The sequence below is a fragment of the Podarcis melisellensis genome (assembly GCF_964234715.1).
Source record: "Podarcis melisellensis genome assembly, chromosome: 7".
Taxonomy (NCBI): Eukaryota; Metazoa; Chordata; class Lepidosauria; order Squamata; family Lacertidae; genus Podarcis; species Podarcis melisellensis.
In genome coordinates, this window is record NC_138539.1 from 40,492,517 (window position 1) to 40,515,066 (window position 22,550).

At 39.2% G+C, this 22,550-nt stretch overlaps 1 protein-coding gene across 6 annotated transcripts in view; it reads right to left on the minus strand.

The window, feature by feature from the left end:
• Positions 1–22,550, minus strand: part of SPIDR (scaffold protein involved in DNA repair) — a 171,831-nt gene that overhangs the window by 98,410 nt on the left and 50,871 nt on the right. For all 6 annotated transcript variants that reach the window (XR_014170287.1, XM_081918492.1, XM_081918490.1 and 3 more), the window contains 3 exons: positions 15,325–15,581; positions 11,652–11,746; positions 1,010–1,229 (listed from right to left, as the gene is read on the minus strand). Coding sequence is in view for 5 of the 6 variants with exons in the window: in XM_081918492.1 (XP_081774618.1) it covers positions 1,010–1,229; positions 11,652–11,746; positions 15,325–15,581 (572 nt within the window). In the remaining variant the exon portion in view is untranslated. The remainder of the gene's footprint in view (positions 1–1,009; positions 1,230–11,651; positions 11,747–15,324; positions 15,582–22,550) is intronic.

Here is a 22,550-nt window from a genome sequence, read left to right on the forward strand (position 1 = left end):
GACAAACAAAGGTTATCCATTAAAAAATAAAGATACTAATTAGTATCCTCATCATTGCCTAGGGAATAGTTTAAAAGAAGAAGAAAGTCATTCTGAATAGCCTAAGTCCACATTAAAAGCATTACATTTATGAAGATTTTATTATCAAACAGTACAATAATATAGAAGGTTGCTACATTTCTCTCTCTCTCTCTCTCTCTCTCTCTCTCTCTCTCTCTCTCTCTCTCTCTGGATAGCTTATAATCTCCAACTCTAAAGTCTTTGAAGGAGTAATCATCAACAGATTGTATAATTAAATCTTTCTTCCAGCAGTGTTCTTGCAGTCAGTGACTTTGAATTTTGCTAAATTTTATTGTGGGGTGGCTGAGCTTCTTTTCCTTATCAGAGCTCTACTCTTTCTGCTTTTGCAAAAACTTCAAAGGAAGAATTTAAAAGACAACTAACTCTCTTTTTGATGGTAGGGATTTGTTTGGGGGGGTTTTTGGTAGACATTGTCTGCTTGAATATCTATAACTTTTTAAATGCATACATTCTATCAAAGGGTTCTGCAGGAACAATATCCCTTGTTGGTCCTGGTCTGACTGATGAATGATTGATCCAGGGAGCTTGTGTTTATCAATGTGATAAATAGAGAAACTAAAGATATACAACTTCCAGAAGTATAGCAGCATTTATTTGATTTGTTCTTGCTTGGTGCTCTCCCTCCACAATAGTAGCTGGAGAACTCAACAAGGTACAATGCATTCCCCATCAGACAGGTAAAGGATTGATGTCCGCTAGGAAAGAACCAAAACTTCTTGTTCATCACTTGAAAGACCATTACAGTGTCTCATTTCATTATGCTTCACACATCTGAATTTAAAATATTTTTCACAGTTATATCATTACATACACCTTGAAATGCAGCCTGGCCCAATAAGGTAAAATAAATACATTTATGGAGATACACGAGCATGCCAAGAACAGATTGTGAATATTTTAATAAATAATTAAAAATAAAAATACTTACCAAGGAGGATGGATATATAAGACATCCTGCAGAGCTAGCTTGAGGTGAGCTGCTGTTTCTTTTGCAAAAAGAACTTTAAGCCTAGGCTCAACGACGGCAATTTTTTCTATGGAAGAACTGCCAGCACAAATTTGTCCCAACTGATGGCAGACAGCTACGCAGAGAGTGCATTCTTCGTGCATTTCTTCGATCTTCACAGCTAGTATGCCAGATTTAACACCTGGAAATTAAGCAATAAAGCAGCTAAGATAAGTACTCCATGGGATGCAGAATACACACACGAGGACACAGCCCTACTTCTTCTACAGACATCTATGTGTGCAAGTAGGTCTTTAGATAATGAGCTTAGTTGTACTTTTTCATGGTTGTGTAGGTCAGATGTTACAACTCCCACCATCCCTGACCATTGGCTCTGCTGGCTGGAGCTGATGGGAGTTGGAGTCCCTCAAATGGAGGTCCATAACTTCCCCACCTCTGGTATAGGTATTCAATACATAAAAAACATTCCATCTTATTTAACTGTATCTGTAAAAACAATCTATTAATATTTACCAAGACAACTTTAACTAATATTTCAGTACTGTGCAACATTAAATAAATACACAAGGCAAACTGAAATTATATCTGAGTCCATATGAACCATAGCTCACTGGTAGCACATGGTCAGGTAGCAGATGGCAAGAAGGATCTCTACCAGAGATGCTTGGGCTACAGAGGCTAATAGTCTGGTCTCCTATAGGGAAGCTTCCTATGCTCCTATCTGAAAGATATTGCTCTGCAGGCAAACAGCAAATAATATTGCACTTGACAAAATGTGGGTTACCTAAAGGTTTTGGGGAACTTAAGTTATCCTCAGTCATCCCAGAGGTTTACAAAACAGAATAAAGATTTGCCTTAAAAAAGTATTGCTTAAAATGAGTAAGGACATGCCACATAAATTTTAGCCATGTATATGTTAATAGTGAGCTACAAATTTGTTGCTTAAATATGCAAACAACAACAGGCAATAGCTTCAGTGTGCAGCAAATCTATGAATTTGGACATAGATTAAAAGCTGCGTAGCTAGAGAAAAAACACTTGACACTTGAAATATTTAAGTATCAGAAAAGATGCTTAAGTATAGCGTACCAGGGTTTCTGAGCAGCTAGAAAGTACAGCCAAGAAGGGGTTTAAAGCACCACATCAAAGGAGTTATGTTCCAGTAATACTTAAGTGTAGTGCATGCAGCTGCCATTTCAATTAGGTCTTACATGACATTCATATGACAAGCTTGTATTACTTTTATTGTCTTTTTGCTCTCATTTGTTTTCAAATACAGTACTGAACTAGAGAAAGAAGTGATATCACTTCATGAAAATTAGGCACTCCATGAAAATTAGGGCGGCAGGGTGGTAGTGGAGAGAGAATCTACAGATAATCAGAAAACCAGAAATGTACTACTGCAGAGGGTCGCAGACCTACATTTTTGAATGTAGGTCTTCATTTTTGAATGAAGCTTGAACTGTTATGGGGGTCCTTTCACAACCAGAAACAAGGTCTAAGTAGCCACTGTTAGCTTCTTCAATGGAGTTGTTCCAGATCACCACACCTTTACATCTGTGCTACTGGCTCTCAACCTTTGGGAATGTTGAAATATATAAACACACAAAAATAATTAAAAAATTGAGTCGTGCAAATCAAATTGGATCTACTAGACCCAAAATTCTTAAACAATGTGGACTAAATTCTTTTCTGGGGACCCTGAAGCTTAAGCTTCATTAGTTTCATGGCAGATCCGCTCCTGACTACAGGACAGCTGGAATTATTAGATGCAACTTTTTAAAGTCCACTCGGTACAGTAATTTAGAGATGCCAACTCCAATGTACAGCCCTTTAGTCAAAGTGTAACATCTCAAAAATACGTTCAGAAAAAAAACAGATATTATTTGCTTTGACAATTTCAAATTGTTTTAAAATAAGACTGCTATGCTTTTCTTAGAAAGTTCAGACTCATAAAATAAATTATACTAAGGGGCCAAAATATTTCCCCAAGAAATCAAGAATATAATTTTCCCCCAGTAATGCCCCTGAACCAAACTTAAACATCTAAGCATTTTCCAACATGTTCCTGAACTCAGGCTGAAGTCAGCAAACTTAACTCAATCAAAAAACACTGCCAGTTATTCTTGCTTTAAATGCACACAAAGTTCAAGGTCTTTTTTTCAGTAATTCATTATATTAAGACAGGAGTAGGGAACCTGTGACCTTCCAGATGTTGTAGGACTAACAACTCCTATCATCCCTGGCTATTGGCCATGATAACTAGGACTAATGTGAGTCAAAGTCCAATGTCATCTGGAGGGCCACAAGTTACCCAAACTGCACTAAGAGGTACACAGGCTGCTGGATCTCCTTGTGCCTCAGATGCTGTTCCTTGTTTAAAGAAGAAATCACGTGACTCTTGTTCTAGCACACTGAGTAAGTGGGTAGATATCAAAGAGAAACTGGAATAAAGTGCTACAATTTGTGACGTCTTAATTGTACCAGTACATACATCATTCACTTCCTGAATACAGATATGCTATCTGAGTCCTGGTTTGATTTACAATGGGTTAGATAGCAAACTTTGAATGATCAAAGTTAGACCGACTACTGCAACTCTAGTTCTATGCCCTGCACAAAGGTACTTGGGACTGAAGGCCTTCCTGTTCATACCACCTTAAAGTTTGAACCACCTTAAAGCTTTCAGCAAGGCGTTTCAAATACATATGTAAAGATATGTTACTAATTCAAGCAATTGAAAATTACATCTTTTCTCATCAGTTGAGTGCATGAGCACTGTTAGATGTCAACAAAGGTCCTTAAGTTTCTCTTTCCCCCACCCCTGTGCTGCTTTTTTTTTAAAACACAAAACTTATTATTTTACTACTTTGCTTATAGAGTAGTTGGGCACAAGGCAAAATACAATACCAGTTAGACTCCAGCCACCTGGCATCTGAATATCTAAAGATATTAGCAGACACAAATTTATGTCCAGGGCACAAGGATTTGGGAATGGGGAATATAGAACAGGGGTTAAAAACTTGAGTTTCTCCAGATGCCTCTGGACTACAACTTCCATCATCCCCTGAACAGTGGCTCTGATGGATAGAGCTGATGGGAGTTGGAGTCCTGCACTATCTGAAAAGCCACAATTCCCCCCAAGTCTGCCTTGCAGTGACACTCAATTTATTTTAATCACAATTTCCATTTTAGAGTGTTGAAGTGGTACAAGAACACCACATGGCAAGGGATCATAGCACAGAGATAGGACACAAGCTGTGAATACAGATGGACAGGTTCAACCTCTTGCATCTCCAGCAGCTGATGAGAAAGACCCGAAGACCCTAGAAAGCCACTGCTCGTCAAAGCAGACTTTACTGGGTTAGACAGACTCTGACCCACTATAAAGTAGCTTCCTATGCTCCTAGGGTTGCCATAAGTCAGACTCTCTTAGCTTCTCTCCTTAATCTGCATTATGGGAATATTATTATAATACATTTATTTATACCCTGCCTTTTCCCCAGACAGAAGAAACAAGAATCACTAAAATATAGAGAAAATAATTAGGGGGAGCATTATTATTATTAATAATAATAATAATAATAATAATAATAATAATACCCTCTGGGTGGCTTCCAACCAAGTATTAAAATACAGTAATATATCAAACATTATTAAAAGCTTCCCTAAACAGGGCTACCTTCAGATGTCTTCTTAATTAATAGAATTAAAACTTTATATGGGTATAATAGCCTTTTAAAATATAGAAATAATTATAATAAAAATAGCATGGCAACAGCTCTTTTATTAAAAGCATTCAATTCCCCAAAGTCTGTTGGAACAAGGTCTTCACCTGCTGGTGGAAGGACAAAAAGGATGGAGCCAGTCTAGTGTCTCTAGGGAGGTAGCTCTGGGAGCAGCCACTGAGAAGGCCCTTTCCTGTGTCCCCACCAATCGTGCCTGTGAGGGTGGCAGGACCAAGAGAAGGACCTTTCCTGAAGATTTCAAAACCCAGGTAGGTTTGTATGAAGGAATACGGTCTTTCAGATGGAGCTGAGCCATTTAGGGCTTTATAGGTCATAACCAGCACTTTACAGGGCTGTCTTAAGTTACTTTGCTATCTATAAGATGTAATATAATAGCAAAACTAGAGTACCATGCAGCATTGTCCACACCCTCTCTTAGTCTTGGACCTTCCCCCTCATCACACTATTCACACAATTTCTTTCAGATTCCAGTCATCTATCTCTAATATGGTGATAGCACTGGAAAGTTCATTTCTTCCCTCCTAATGCAGGAAGTGAACATTTGTCTTTGTTTCTATTTTTGACCTGGGGTGGGGAACACTATTGCCAAATTACTGCAGCAGTGAGGTCCTGTATTTCTAGACTGTTTCCTATGAGAAGCTGTTATTGTTAACACACTAATGAAATGGTAGAGGCATAAAAAAATCAGGTCCACAGATTAAGCAACTGTCAAATATATCTATCTATCTATCTATCATCTATCTATCTATCTATCTATCTATCTATCTATCTATCTATCTACCAAGGATTTGGCAACAAACAGCTAAGTGCAGGATGCAGTGCATAAATCGCAACTAAGATTTGGAAGCGAATAAAAACAGAGAATATTTCATAAGAAACTGCTGTTTCATACTTGCTGAACTTATAGTACTACAAGTTCTGTTACATGACTGTGCTCCACCCACTGGCAAGTGATGACCCCAATTTTCTTCTCTCACCCACACAATTATACTTAATGTGCAGCTAAAGCTTGTAACCAGAGAAGTGCTTTGGCCCCGTTGAGGAGATTAATACTGGTCCTTGTGACACTGCCACATGAGTGAGATCTGGATTCGGTTGGCTTGCTGTGCCTGGAGATCAGGACAGAGAGAAAGATCCAGGGCTGGTTTGAGGCAATGTTGGGTATCCGTGTTGCAGTAGCTAGATATTTTAAAAATCAACTGATATCTGTAGAGGATCTGAACTGTTCTTCAGTCTGCAATGACTCAATCTGATGATATGGTAGTGACAACTTCTTGGCTTCCAGGCTTGGCAGGCACTTTGAAGGGTCAGTCTACCTTGCCCTCTAAAGACACCGTGAGCCTTCCACATGTTAAGACTGGGTCATTACAGGCCTGCACCTTGGACTCATGAAGGTGGAGTTTTAGGTTTGGCTGTGCCATTAGTTTGCTGCCTGCTCTTGTGCAAGTGACTTGATCTCTTTAATCCCCACTTTCTCTACGTACATAAAAAGAAAACAGCAAACATTTTTTCTGTATGGTGCCTGGAGTCTGAGTAACCAGAGCTATGCAAGCAATATCATTATGTAAACTCTTCTGCCATACTACAGATCTGAGTTCCGTAACCATATGAATACACGTCTACGCAAAACCTTTTGGTTTGAAACTGGAGTCTTACTAGTTTACCTGTTCAAGTTGTCAACACACTGTCAATTATGTGGAAATTGAAGTGGATTTTTTTTCAATCATGAAAACATATCTGCCTTTTAAACAATTGGAGTTTATCTCCTCCAGATCCATTGCATAAATCCTTTGTTTCTAATCCATCTAATTAACCTTGAGTCATACATATAACAAACACAAATGTTTACACATGCCGCCTATAATATGAAATCCACAGCCAATGATTCAAAATTCTAACCTCTTGGCTCTAAACTCTAAACCTCAAACAAAAGAATTATGGTGTGACAACTGGATGTACAAACAGGGCTCTAAATACTGTGTTTATACTGTTTACACAAACACACCAATACATGGAATATCAACATGGGGGACAAAATCATGCAATGGATAGTGTAGTGCCACTGAAAATGGGAGACTCTGTTCTAATCCCTAACCAAGTAAGACGTTCACAACCAGAGAAGTTACATTTTCTTAGTCATTCTTACTTCATAGGATAACAACTGTTAATAAACATTCACAATAAATGTGTTTTAAAATATTATGCAGTGGGCAAGACATGCAAGTTAGGGATGGAGAAGAATTTTGTTTGGTCTGCATTTTTAAGTGAACTAGTTAAGCGAAGTCCTACTGAAATGAACTTCGCAAGCCCTTCTTTGAATTTTTGTGATATAGGATTCATTTCAAAAAAATAGTTAACATCAGTAACATGTGTATTTTAGGATAAAACTAATTTAGAAATATGAACATTAAAATAAACCACATATTTAAATGTACAATTGAGATTAAATCTGTATTTAAATACAGATTTTGTAATAAAATAATACTTATGTGTTTAAATTTTCATATTGAAACCGACTTACGAATAAACATTTGCAAAACTGGCACAGACTAGAAATCAACTGGTCTGACTGTCCCCAATGCATGATCATAATGTTGACTGTTGTTAAAAGAAGCCCACAGTGCTATTTAAAGCCATACTCCTTTGGCAAGTTGTTGCCTTTCCAAGCTGTCAAGTCTGCTTCCCTGCAGATTTTCAAAGATCTAGAAGGGTTTCTTTGGGGAACTTTTCCATACTGAACACTTAGGATGGGTTGTTTCCACAAGTATAATTCTGTTAAGTCTGCAAAGCACGTCAATTACGTAACGTCATTCTTCCATTGTTCTTGTTTTCTGTTGAAGACAGTTCCACATACTTGAGCACAGGTGTACCCAACTCAGCCAGAAGGCATCTGGCAAGGGAAGCTTTTGAACATAAAAACCAATGACTCAAGCCAAAGAGAGGGGAGTTGTTAACTTTACACACACTGTACAAACTCCTGTAAGTGCTACTTTATGCCTAATCATAAAATCTTATATTTGAAAATGTTTACTTTTACCCAAGCAACACTTTGGATAGGAATATGTAGGCGAACAACAATGAACACTTAATCCTGCTTGGAACTAAAACGTAGTCAAACTTCTTTTTTTAACTGACATGCTCTTACTTTCTTCTCTCTGCTTTTCCTAAGATCTCCTATGTTAAAAAGAAAAATAGAAGCTTTTATTTCTGTGCTTTGTTTCCAACACCATAAAATATGAGGTGATAGGAGGACACAAAGAGAACATTGGCCACTTGCCATTCCCCTGTGGGTCTAAAACAACAATTTCTAGCATTCATTACAATTGTCAACAAGAAAACCATCAAATACAGTGCCAAAGAAGTAAAGCTGAAATACTTAGGAGGATGAAAAATGCCACAAAAAACTGTTCACACAAACGTTACTGCTAAGAGTGCCAGCCCAATGTGGACTGATACTGTATCGTTGAACCATAGATGAGTGGGACAGAATCTTTACAGCAGGAGGAATAGCCATGATACAGGGAGATTGCCTAGTCACCTTATAAGTTTCAAACAATGAATATGCACAATTTAAAGTTGGAACTAGGAGCGCAATGAAGACTCAACTTTAAATTTCCCTGTGAAGAAAAACAACCACAGGAGGCTCAAAAGCTTAAATAGGCAAGTGCTGAATGAGTGGGGAAGATGGAAGATTTTAATCCATTAACTATTGGCTGTTTTCTAGCTTCCCAACATCCCCAACTGCAACTTACAGACAGGCAAGTAGCTAGCAAAATTATAAACATGGAAACCTCCAGAAAGTTAAGGGTTAAGTGCCCCTTCCTCCCCCAGGTTGCTTATTAATATAAATAAATTAGGACTCTGTTACATATATTTGCGCGTAACATCTAGTTTGGCTCTAGGAATGTGCCTTAGCACCTCCATTGGTATATTTCAGCAAGAAGTATGCAGCCTACAAGCCTTTTGAACTTAAATCTCAATGGCTAGTGATTAATGGGAATGAGAAAGAAGGGATAACTTGGAAGTGTGGAAGAATTTTGGCCCAGAAGTCCAGATTCCTATCTGTCCCCACCCCACAGGTTAACTTTGATGGGTGGGTAGGACAACCCACCTGTCAAAGGCCTTCCTGAAGCAATTTGGAAGCCATGTGCTCATCTCAACTCAAGCTCTGAGCACAGGGCTTGCAAAGTTCATTTCAGTAGGACTTACAGCAGCTGTGTGATCAGGTTCCCCATGAGAAACTGAATCACACAGGTGGTCCAGCTGCATCTCTATATGCCCTACACATGATGTCAGGTATGGGACAGCTGAATCTTCCAATCATGCTCAAGGCTTTGCCCACAGACACTTCAAGAATCAAATCATTGAAGACTAGTAGCAACTAGATGGTTGCTATATCCAGATGTGAGGGAAAGAATAAAGTAAAGGGGGTGGGGGTGGGAAGTGTTTGTAGGCATTGCCACCAGCTGATAGTTCAGAAACAGCAGCATACTAAGAAACTCAAGGCAACAAACTAATTAACATTGAGGTCTGAACCCCATCAATACCAGTCCCCTTCCTCTGCAAACAGGTCTGTTAACCAAACGTATTTGTGGAAGCAACTACATGTGACATCTGGAAATGCATGGTTGGACCTCCAGTAGGTTTTTGTTTAAGTTTAATTGAGTTGCATGGGCTCCCAACTACAGTTGAAGCTGAAGCACTGGTGGAAGCAGGGTTACACACTTTCTTTATGCTCCCCGCCCCCATGACACTCTCCCAGCTCCTATTTGCACTTCAAGGGGAAATATATAAATCCTATACCAGATAACTCATTCTGGGACGAAAATAAAGCCAGAGCCTAGGATTTACCTACATCAGAAAAGTAGTCGCTTCTCTTTCATCACTGACCTTATGGTCTATGTGACTGTATGTTATAGTTTCTAAAGGGATTTAACAAGACTCCAAAAGTTAAGATGATCCAATCTCATCTCATTGATCTCTGAGCTCATCTGTCTCTTGCATGTTTGCCTTGAGCAACAACACAGAAGCAAGAAAAGTACAGATATCCCAAAAAAATCCTGTGAGCCACTGTATTTTAAGAAATATTAATAGGGAAACAAAACAAATAAAACCTCAAATGGCAGTAAGACAGCAGATGAATTGCTGCTAGATTTCCAGTAAAGATACTTTTATAATAATTTGCTTTAATGTATCACAGCAGGACACTACTTTTTTCTACATTCCACTTCTCTTATCAGCCACTGTGGATATATTTTGGTCAGCTATCTAATACAGCTTTCTTTTAACATATGTTAAACCCCACAATAAAAAGAAGTTAAATGCATGCGCAAGCAATGAAATGTGCAGTCAAACTTAGAAAAGGCTTTTACTGCAACAGCTACCATGCTTGAAGAACCAAATCAAAGTTCACTTTTCAAAGTGGTTGGCCTCTTCAGCTGTCGAATTTGCTACAGCTACATATATATATATATATATTTGTTAAAAAATAAAAATTACTCTGCTCTTCAAGCCAAAAATGGCTCCTAGGCTGGTCTGTAAATCACTGAACACAGATAGTTCCTGCCCTTTAGCTTACCCTTAAAAAGATAGTTCCTGCCCTTATAAAGAAAAACGTATTGGGGGGAGAAGGAAACAAGCAAACTCAGGAACAAGTTCTTAATTGCAAGTTCTTCTGAAGACCAGATGCGATGGAAAAGCTTAAGGAGAGGAGGTGTCAGAAGTTGCTGATCTCTTGACTATGTTGATGGAGTGGCCCTCACTCCATCTGTTCCGTCCTCTGCTGCAGTCAGATGTAAAAGCTGCCATCAGGTAGCAGTTCATAGAGAGAGGAGCCTGGCTTCTTGCTGATGGTAGCCCTGCATCTCTCCTCTCTTACAGCCTAATGCAGGGGTCAGCAACCCAAGGCCTATGGGCCACAAGCGGCCTATGGGGGTCGTTCAACCGGCCCATGGACCCCCGCTGCCCGCTCGGTTGGCTCCCGTGCGCCACACTAAACCGGCGTGAAACAGAGCGGGGACTGTCTTCCGCGATGCTGGCCGGCTTCCCATTGGCTCCTGCAGCCAATGGGAAGCTGCACGCGCCTCCTCCGTGCTGGACGGAGTGCCGGAAATTGTGTTTGTGCATGCGCGCACACTCCGGCCCACTGCGCGACCGTGAACCGGCCCAGGCCACAAAAACTTTGCCGACCCCTGGTCTAATGGAATGGCTGTTAAGCTTAAAATAAAAAATGAGGCCCTGCCTTTTAAGTATTTCTTTGCACAACGTACTTCATTAAGAACAACAGAATTAAATGATGGGCACAGTTTGATTTCACTCCCAAAGGTGCACTATTCCACTGTCTCTCAAGACAGACAGGTGCCAACAAAACCTGCCACTAAGTAGCAACAGTCCTCAGCCTATTTTTCTGATATAGCCACAATAAGAACAGGTTGTCTACTTCTAAGACAATATAGTTGTTTTGTGTCTCATTAGTGTTAAATGACTTTTAGCATTAATTGATCAATGCCTTAATAGTATCACAGTCACATAGTGAAATCTTTAGTTTGAGGTAAGAACTATGAAAATATCAAATAGGTTTTTGTAGCACAACTGCAATCAGGACACCCTATTGCTGTTGCAAACTTCTTCCTGTTTGCAGTGAAGATCCTAAGTAGTATTAGCAAGTACAGGGGTACAGCCTGGGAGTGGTGCACAGAGAACTGCTCAAAAACATAGGCAGCATATATTTTAGTACAACTGTATTAATAATACAGGCTGTCCAACTTCACATCACTAATATAAGGATTGAAAACAAAAGCAAAAGAAGTACACTCTGCCCCAAGTAGTTTTCCTAGTAATCAAATGTTTCTTACCAATGTGATCATCAGAAATACACTGATGCTTCCAAAAGCTAATGGCGGCCCTCTTTCGGTTCTGGAGTCTGTTCAGTCTCTCTGCAAGCCCGCCCCTACGGAGAATGAAGAATTATTCAGTTATACCAATATTTTACCTTTGTTCCCCAAAGTACCAAGGAACAGACATGATGCCTCATTTAGAGCCAAAAGGGTGCTATAAATCAACACTTGCATATATTTGTAAAGCACATCAGCATATTATATAATCTACATTTAGTATAAGTTGTTTTCATACAGTTTTCCAGGAATAAAAACCAGAGCAATTCTGAAAGGGGCACAAGAGCACTCCTTGGGTCAAAGCGGCTCTTCTGCTGAAGAGTGTAATTTCAGCCACAACTGAGTGCACTTTTGACCATTAGCCTAGAGCAGATTACTGGAAGATGTGTGACCACTGGCAAGGAACGCATCCCAAAATACTTCTCACACATACTTGACCTCATGATTCATATCATAAGCTGGGTCAAGTATGTACTTTCAGTGGTCTGAAAATTGTCCACGGCAGAAACAGTCAGTGTTCACAAGGGGAAGTGGCAAGCAAAGCAAATAAACTGAAGGTAATATTGTAGCAACCTATCTACAATTCAAATCAAAAACAGCCTATGTTAAAAACAAATATCATTTTATCTGAAGTTACCTTTTTGCTAATGACTGTCAGGTAAATGGCTGAATTATGCAGTGAATTATCTTTAACTACTCAGGTGAGCTCTCTTAGGATCCCCCTCTTTGTGAGGTTAAATTTGTTGTGAAGGTAGGATGGAGAACATAACAAGGCCCAATCTCCTAGGACCCAGTGTTATATATTTTTTAGTATTTCTAAACTGCTTATTACTTTAAAAACTCTCTAAGCAGTATACAAAATCACAATATAATAACAAAAGAGTACCTATAGAGTTCCAGCTGAACTGAGCTACTTGGTAATTTATTTGGAACGTGAATCCTGTAATTTTTAAAAGCCAATATCCTAATTTTACCAATTATGCTTTCAAGAAAACAGCTAAAGTCACAAGAATTGAGAAGCAAATAAAGGTAAATGATTGATTTGTACTTTGGTAGTAATAAAAAGCTCAAGGAGTCCAGAGTATTTTATAATCACTTGGGATCTCTTAACCAATTATTTGCCGGACAAAAAGTAAATTGAGAGAATTGAAAAAAGAAGAAAATATGCAAATACTGCATAAATGCCATTGTCTCTCTGCCACCTAGCCCTTTTTCTTTTTGTGTACAATGGCAAAACTCTTTAAATTAATTGCATCAAAAAAGCTCACTGCCCATGAATGCAAGGACAGCATGCAAGCTCAAATGACCCTATATTCAGTCTTGCATTCAAACCTTTGACAGTCTTCTTAGTTTCCATTGAAGACAAATCTGATCACAACAGCAATAAAAAAAATGAGAGAATCACAGCAACAATGAGAGTAACAGATGAGCTCAGCCTGTTAATTGTTTTACATAAGAAGAGAGAGTGCTACTGTGAGCATGTCCTACTCAGGGGCTTCTCAGAGGAATAGAATGCTGAACTAAACAGGCATTTGGTCTGAACAAGCAGGGCTCTTCTTATGAGAAACATGCAATTTTTCAATATACCACTTCCTGAAGAGTATGTCTGGCTCTTCTAAAGTCAGTGTATGTGCCCACTTGTGCATGAATGTGTATGCACAAACACCTCCTGTTCCATCAGCAACAACAGCGAGAATTGCTCTTACTGGGGAAACTGAAACAGTAAATGCAGAGGGGATAGGGACTGAACAAACGGATTAAGGACAAATATAGATACAGAAAATGGAAACAGGGATAGATAAAACGTATGGTAAATAGCTGAAGTGCTTCAACTGTTATGTGTGTTTGCACATCTTTAATTGTGTATTGAAAAACAAAACTGAATGCAACTCATGAAGTGGAGAAGTTATTTATTTTCACATTCAGTCTATTAACATTTTGGAGTAGTCTACCGCATAGAAGCTTGGTCAACTAAAGCTGGAATATGAATCATTTGTTTGAAGCTCAAAATAAGATGGAACTTCAGAGCAGTTCAGAGATGGGTTCAGAGCAGTTTGCATTTGATGTCACGTAGGCCTGCTACAGAGGCAATGCTGCATCATGTTATCAAGCACTTGTCCCTCCTCACCTTTCGTACAAGCATTCGATACCCCCCTTTCCGTTTTGGAGGCAACCATGGTTGGTAGAGAAATGATTCTAACCACAGTACCAACTGAAGCTGGAAACCACAGTTAAAAGCAGATTTGAAGCCTGGTTTGATGCCAACTATAGGTGGGAGAGGGAAGAGAGTCAGAACATACCAGATGCACTCAATCACCAAACTACGGTGCTATATCTGCACAATGTGTTGTGTAGAGCACAGTGAAGTTTCTGACATTTATCTACCTCTTAATTTCATCTCAAAAGAGGTTTGCAGAGCCATTTCTTACTTTGCCCTCTCATAAGCATAGGCTGTGGCCTAATACACACTCTGAGCATTACTCCATTTAGCTGTGGTTCTCCAGGGTTTCAGGTAAGCATTTATCTCATCCCATCTGGAGATGCCAGGGACTGAAACCTAGAGCCTTTTGCATGCAAAGCAGATGTTCTACCACTGAGTCGCTTACAGCACTGAAAGATATGCTATAAAGGGGCTCACAAAATGAACTGACTGGAATAGGAAGAAAAAGATGGGCATCTATGAGACTGGTAGAATGTTAACTTATTCAATTAACAGATATGCACTTGTGCCATTCAACTAAAAACCCATTTAATTTCAGTGCTCTCTTTTCCTGTAGAATGCATTTTACTTTCAAAGTTATGGCTCATCTCACAGGAAAAAGACTTTGTTTTACTGTGTGGTATTTTAGAACATTCTGTATTTCTACAACTTTGATAAGGTTAAGTCTATTAAATTGGTCAGATATTAGTGTTTAACTATTCAACAGCAGAAAGTGTGTTTATATAACAATATGAAAGTTTTGTTTTGTTTTCTATCACAAATATTACAATGTGTAGAAAAGCTAAGACCAGCACGACTAAAATGTGAGTAACTTTACAGGGGGAAAAATGTTATAAAATTGATCATCATTATCTACGGTAATTTGTTCAAATATATGACTCACATCTATGAAAATATTAATGTGATGGTGTGGTGCATTATTGCTAATTTTACTTCAAACTTACCCAATGACAACAGCCCCACCTACACTTCCAAACAATATAATTGTGGCGCACAATGTGAATGGAACTTAGCACTTTCAAATGAACTACAAACATTGTGTTCAAAATTCAGATAAGTAATTATCGATATGAAAAACAGATATGACACAGTTGTGCAAGATAGAAATATTTGAATCAGCACTGTAGAAGGAAATGTTAAGATGGTGGTTATTGTAGTAAACTCATCATAAGATGATTTGCTGCAGTGACTGTGTGAATGCTTTGAAAAACTGTATACATATATCACTAGAGAGCTAAAAATGAATTAACTCATGATTTACAGTGACTTAAAATGGCATGATTCATGATTTAAAATGGCCAACCCTTTCAAAAAGCCTTTGAATGTTAAAACTCTTAGATTTTGCTCATGTTGAAACTACTCTTGTTATTATTACCAGAATGCTACAATGAAAAAAAACCAAAACATATATACCTCAGAAATTTTCTTTTCTTTGCAGAATCTTCTGGAGTCTTCATGTTCTTGTCTCTCTTTTTCTCTGGTGTCTGTAGAAGCATCTGAGCAGATTTTAACCAGTCACTTGCTGACCTTCCTGTATCTGTTTCAATCCCTGCTCCAAAATTGAACTCGGGCTTTTTATGGAATTCTAAATCAGCAGCTTTAGTTTCTGCTTGGCATTTTTCCAGACTTTCACTGTCTGATGAATATTCTGAAATTTCTAAAGAAATTGTCTGCATAAAAGAAATATATAATTCAATAATTAGAAGAGAAGCAAACCAAATGTCACATCAATTAATAGGAACACAAAAATGTATTGCTTTGGCAAGCAGTACTAGTAATTTGTCCAATATATTCAGAAAGCCATAACAGTATAGATGTATGCATTTGATAAATCAAAAGCTTGTCAGAAAGCAATTTTTTTTTTAGTCATTGGCAGAACACTGGTAAAGAAGGAGCCAAATGAAGCTTCCAAAGCAGGGAGTTCCACGCCCTCACCATCACAATGGATAGGCAGATTCACTTGGGAGGAGCGGGTCACAAGCCATTTAGTGTTTTAAAGGTAATGTACAGCATTTTGTACCCCTAAACTGTGAACCTGCTTTTAATGAGTGTGCAACCCCATTGGGAAACACTCACAATTCCCATTTCCTCCCGTAATTTCAAAGTAGAGAAAATCAAGTTATGCCCAAGAGCCTCTCATGCTAACAGGCTTCTCCTAAAAGAGCTTATTTATGAAGGTACTTAATAAATTACACATGTAACAAATATATGCGGTCTATACTTTGGCACACACAAAGTTCTGCACAATATGAAAGAAGTTCAAAACAAGAGAAAATCTGAACAACATGAGGGCTAAATTACAGTTCAGAAGGGAGCAATTGGGAATGCAAAAAACCAGACACTAAAGGGATGCACAACCCTTTCCCCACTCTAAACAGCTCTGACCCTAGGCACCCTAAGCTTAGTTTTGAAGGAACTCCTGAATGCCCTCTCCTGAGATGGCTGTTCATGCCAAAAAGAAGGCTAAAGCTATGTCTGTGTAACATGTAGCTTGGCTCTTCCCCTTTATTAATTTAAACCAGAAGGTTTCTATTTTAAAAACTTGCACCTGCACACTTGCAATGAGCACATGCAGCTCCACATTCATTCCAGTGAAGAGTTCAAATCTGTGCATGCCTGATCTACATGTACATGGATCTCAGGACTGGGGTCATATGACAATGGGCCCCTCCCTCACAGCTTTCTGCTCTTTTGCTTAACTTTATACACCTCTTATCCTATCTCCTTCCTATCTCTATTAACAAACAAACAAAATACAGTAACAGATTTCAGCCAAGAACATATATCTCTGCAATTACACATTCTGAACAAACATAATGTGCTCAATAGGATATTTGGGAGGAAAAACACATTTAGATTTGCTCAATTTAGCCTTTACAGTGTGGATGAAAAAGTATATATATACATGCAGAATTGAGAGAAGGGTTTGGCACATAATACAGTGGTACCTCAGTTTAAGAACAGCCCTGTTTACGAACGATTTGGTTTATGAACTCCACAAAACTGGAAGTAGTGTCGAGGATTGCAAACTTTACCTCTGTCCAAGAATGGAATCCAAATGGTGGAAGAGCACTGGTGGCAGGAGGCCTCATTAGGGAAAACGCACCTCGGTTTAAGAATGGTTTCAGTTTAAGAATGGACTTCCAGAACGGATTAAGTTCATAAACCGAGGTACCACTGTACTTCCAACACTGCTTTAAGTAAAAATTAGCAGCAAAAAAGTATCTCCCTTTGTTCGCTGTTCTTGTCTATTACTTGCTTTGACAGTGTCCCCATAGTGCTTTATTGTCTACATTAAATACTTGCAGTGCATGCCAAATATTTATACTTGAAAATGTATTTTATTTGTTCCATTAGTACACACTCAGAAAAGCCAATATAAACCTTTCCCAATTTACATCTGCTGATTTAAGTTTATGTTTGCACCTACTTAGTTTTCCGTATTGCACACAACCTTTTGAGTTAATCTGGTATTTCAACATGCTACCTGTGCCAAATCAAAAGTTTGTTTAGCTTCTCACATTTCTTTCTAAATCACTTTTAATCAGTAGTAAGTACTTGCCAAGTTCTAAGTAGACTTGAAGTGACATTTTTGACACATGAAAGCATATGAAGTGAGTAAGATTTTGTAATTCAGCCTGTTAGCCTTCCCAATATTATGCTGTTAACACTGATGTTTAAATTCTAGGGTCTTTTTAAGTTCAACAGTACAGGAGGAGCCAGTTATACTTCACTTCCCATCTCCAAAATGGGGAAGGCAATAACAGCTTATGAAACGGCCTCCTAGTTCCCCCTTTCTATCATTCTATGTATATAATATTTCACATTACTTCCCTCATTTTTTCATTTTCTCTTAAGAATTCTACATTTTTTTATTTAAAAGACTTTTCTTTGCAATCTGTCTCTTTGAAGGATATCTGAACCTCCCCACCAAAGGGAGAGTATTCTTGCTGAGTTTGAGCATACCAGAGAGCCCTTTGAATCAGCTACAGTGGTGCCCCGCAAGACGAATGCCTCGCAAGACGAAAAACCCGCAAGACGAAAGGGTTTTTCGGTTTTTGCGACGCTTCGCTAGACGATTTTCCCTATGGACTTGCATCGCAAGACGAAAGCCCATAGGGAAATCTCGGGGACCTTTTTTTAAATGCTGGCGGTGGGGAGCAAAGCCTTTTCCCCCCCTCCGGACTTCAGAAGAGGTCCAGGAAGGCCGGCGGGGGCGAAAGGCTTTGCTCCCCACCGCCAGCATTTTAAAAGCGGTCCGGGATAGCAGGGAAGCGCTTCCCGCTATCCCGGACGGCTTTTGAAGGCAAGCAGGGGGGGGGCAAAGACTTTTGCCCCCCGCCCGCCTTGGGAAGAGGTCCGCTGTCCCGGGCGATTTTAAAATGCCGCCCGCCAGAAGAGGTCGGGGGAAGGCGGTTTCCATAGGAACGCATTAATTGATTTTCAATGCATTCCTATGGAAAACCGTGCATCGCAAGACGAAAAACTCGCAAGACGAAGAGACTTGCGGAACGAATTAATTTCGTCTTGCGAGGCACCACTGTAATGTGCAAGGGAAGCAATCCTGTTTAGTGCTGGGTTCCTGCTTTGTGCAGCGCCTCAAAGGCTCCTAACAATCAGCTGTTTGCTGGGTGCTTTGGGAGCTGCTGCACAGAGCAACTTTGAGCAAACCCCACCCTTTCAGTCAAGCCCTGCCCTTACTTGTATGACCTCAGGTACAGGGTAGGTGGTTGTGGCTTGCTCAGAATGGCCTCATGGGCCAAATGGTGAAGTTTGGTAGGCCAAGGCTAGCCCAGGATCTGGAAGTTCCCCAATCCTGACCTAGGGATATAAAAATTCAGCTCAACAAAGTGCAAGTGAATTTTGACATAATTTAAAATAACCACCACCAAAATGGAATAATGTCTCTAAGGGAAACGTGATTATGCTGAAATAAATTGCAGAAGCAGACGCAGCCTCTGAAATACAGGTGTCAACTGACCACCTTTGTTATTTTTGAGATTGAGACTGGGAAATAAAAAATAAAATCTGTTAGCCAGGTGATGCAATATGATACTCATTAGTATGAAATCCTCTTCTTAAAAAGAGAGACTTCTGTGACATTTGTCTTCCCAGCAAATGATAAATGTTGCATTGAAAAGGCACAAATCTTTAGGGTGTTGCCACAGCAAAGTGTACATTCCTTTGGCCATGACATTAACTTTGATGCTGTCCTGCAATTTGTGAATGCGTAGTAAAGTCACACGCACAAGGTCTTGCTTTGGAGGCATTTGTTTGTGGAAGCCCATCAATGTATTTCCGGATGTTATATTAGTCATTGGCCAGAAAAACCCTTTTCCACAGATTTCAATAAACATTGCCATAGATTTGACACTTGCCCAAGCTCTTCATGAATATTGCAGCGGACAGTGTGGAAACTGATTCATACTTTAGAGAAAACATGTATCCATGTTACAGGTTTTTTGCTTTTTGTGTTTTTTGTGTTTGTTTTTTGAGATTGTAACACTATTACATTGGTCACATCTTTTAAAACACAGGAAAGCATTGAAACAACTTGTGGCGTAGTTCTTGAGTTTTCCTGCAGCCCTACTTGGAGATGAAAAGCCCTGAACATGGGACCTTCAGCATGCAAACAGTTGCGGTAACATTAAGCTACAGTTTCTCCTTTGCACATTAAGAAAAGTAGCAGCAGGCTGCTCTTTCAAACCAAGATCTCACAATACATATTACTTTGATTTTGCAGCATTCCATTTAAAATTGTGAAACATTTTGCCCCCCTTTTTGGATACCACCTGTGGGGTTCCTTTGATAGTAGTATGCAAAGGGAAAATCAGATACACACCCATGTTTTCACTTACCTACTTGTTTGTGTGTGCAGTATTGTGGTGACATCTCATCACTTCAAAGCATAAAACCACAGAGGCAACAGTCAGAATGTGAAAGATTAAACTGCCATGCGTAGGCAGAGTTAACAAAAAAAAGACAAACAACAACTAACAAGACTGATAAATCACTGGCTTCTTATTTTTTTTCCACAGAGTGGCAAGCCCAAACAGAGTAAAATAATCAGTCACACAGGACTGACAATTACACTTTATACATGCAGGACATTTTGTTTCTTAGCATGTAATATTGCAACTTTCCAAGACACAAGTAGGTAAAAGAACTAAATTTTAAATACTATACAAACCACATTTCTGCATGAAATGTAACACTAGCAGACCTATTCAAACCTAGTTCTACCACAATCGCATCTAAAGTTGAGGAGGTTTTAAGAGTTTTAGAGGAACGGGGACACACAGGTGGAGGGGGATGCTAATCTCTCACTGAGACCACAGCCTGCAGTCTCTCTGCAGTCAGCTCACCCAGGTGTTTCTCTCCTCAGCTGAGTTTTGCTAATGGAAATAAGCATAGTTGGCAGGAAACCATTTGGTGGGGAAGCCTATGCAGTGATAAGACAGTAGACAAGAGAAGCACTCATCTCCCGTTACCCGTGCAACCTTTTTCTTTTTGCTTAAAACAAGATTCAGTTCCCACTTTATACATGGCCAGGGCAGAATCAGTTTTAAACCAAGAGGCTTGTTGCCTAACACTGATATATATGGTGTTTGCCTCCTAAGGGCTGCATGTAAGCTACTAAACATTTTCAGCGTGAGTTGGGGGGGGGGAATATCTTGGTTGAAGCCTGACTCACCATATATATTGCCCAATGCGGATGCTTTCTGTAACTGTCGAACTGATTGCTCCTGGTAGCTACAGCTGGATGGCTATGTCTTTCCCAGCATGCCTCTAACATGACAGCTCCAAGAATATTTACTCAAAAGCAAACCCCATTAATACTATGAGTGGTGTTCAACTAAGTTTTACCCACAGTAGACCCCCTGAAATAAGCTTTGTCATGTTTATTAATTTTAATAGGTCTACTCTGAGCTAAACTAAGTTGAATACCACCCCATGTTTAAGATTTCAGCCTTAGTAATACTAGGTCACCGCAACTAAATACAAAGACAAAGTGATTTGCCCAAAATTACCAACACACATCTGCAAAGATCTGAAGCAGGTTGGGTATTATGAACTGCAACTCTCAATTCATTGTCTGCAAACCTCAACATCAGGAAGCTACAATCTTCGAAGTCACACTACTTACTACAAACGAATCTTTAGGCCAGTGCCAACTACACTGTACCCTAAACTGACATGTCAATTTAGGACAAGCAGTGGAGAAAAACAATATATATATATACATATATAGTAGAACTTTCATCAGATCACAACTCATCAGATTAGAATTTAGTTAGAGCCACCACCCCATCTCTTCAGAACAGCGGTAGAGTGATCTTTAAAATGTGGTTATAACATTAATGTTATGACTCATTATCAGGGAAGATCTCACTTCCAGAAACTGAGGACCTTATCACATTGGGGCATATTATCTCTATGTGAAAGTGGCCATCAATATCAATTTCTAGGCTCTTTGCACATTTTTAAAAAATATTGTAGGTATGCTTCTGCCAACTGTATGTTCTGACAAGACTCCAGCCTAAGCATCATTATTAAAAATGGAAATTCATAGAACATTTTTAGGTAAAATTTATAGGAAAAACTGAACAGCAATACCTCTTTAAGCAACGGCAAGTGCCATATAAGAACATATATTTACACATTCTATTCCAACTTACTTCATAAGCTAAGGAAGATAATAATAATACCTTTTAATACAAGTTAACACAGAATATAACAATTATTTATCATATGTATACATATGTTTTCTAATCATAACATTTAACCTTAAACTATTCAAAATAAATTAGGTTGGCAGAAAGTGACTAGTCCCTCAGCTGTAACAGCATCCAGATCCTTCAAGATTTTACAAGTGAGTGTCAGCGCATTGAAACAACCACAAACAACAACCTAGTGCTTTCAAAGTCTTCCACATGCATTATATTGCTATAATTTTTGCACTGTTCCCATAAGGGCCTGGTTCAAACATAACACAAGCCTTGTTTAATGCTAACTATAGTTATATGTAAGGTATCTGACAAATAACCATTTAAATCTTGCTTTATTCTGCACCCCCACCCCATGGCCTGGCTTTCTCCTGTCAAAGGAGACACCAGAAATAGTCACACTTCACATGCCACTCTGGAGCTTTCGGCCACTGCCAACTCCTTAACCGGACTTAAGGAGGACATCCAGATTCACACCTCATACTAAGTCATGGTTAATTTTAACTAAGGATTATAAACCAATTACAGTGGTACCTTGGGTTAAGTACTTAATTCGTTCCGGAGGTCCGTTCTTAACCTGAAACTGTTCTTAACCTGAAGCACCACTTTAGCTAATGGGGCCTTCTGCTGCTGCCACGGTGCCAGAGCCCGATTTCTGTTCTCATCCTGAAGCAAAGTTCTTAACCTGAAGCACTATTTCTGGGTTAGTGGACTCTGTAACCTGAAGTGTATGTAACCTGAAGCGTATGTAACCTGAGGTACCACTGTACAAATCATGGTCAATGAGTGACCTTAATAAACCTTAGTTAAGCTGCTGGCCTGGGTTCACCCATAACACTAAGCTTAAGGTGTTAACCAGGTAGTAGTATACCAATATTATGAACCCCAAACCATAGAGGTGGCTGCTTGGCA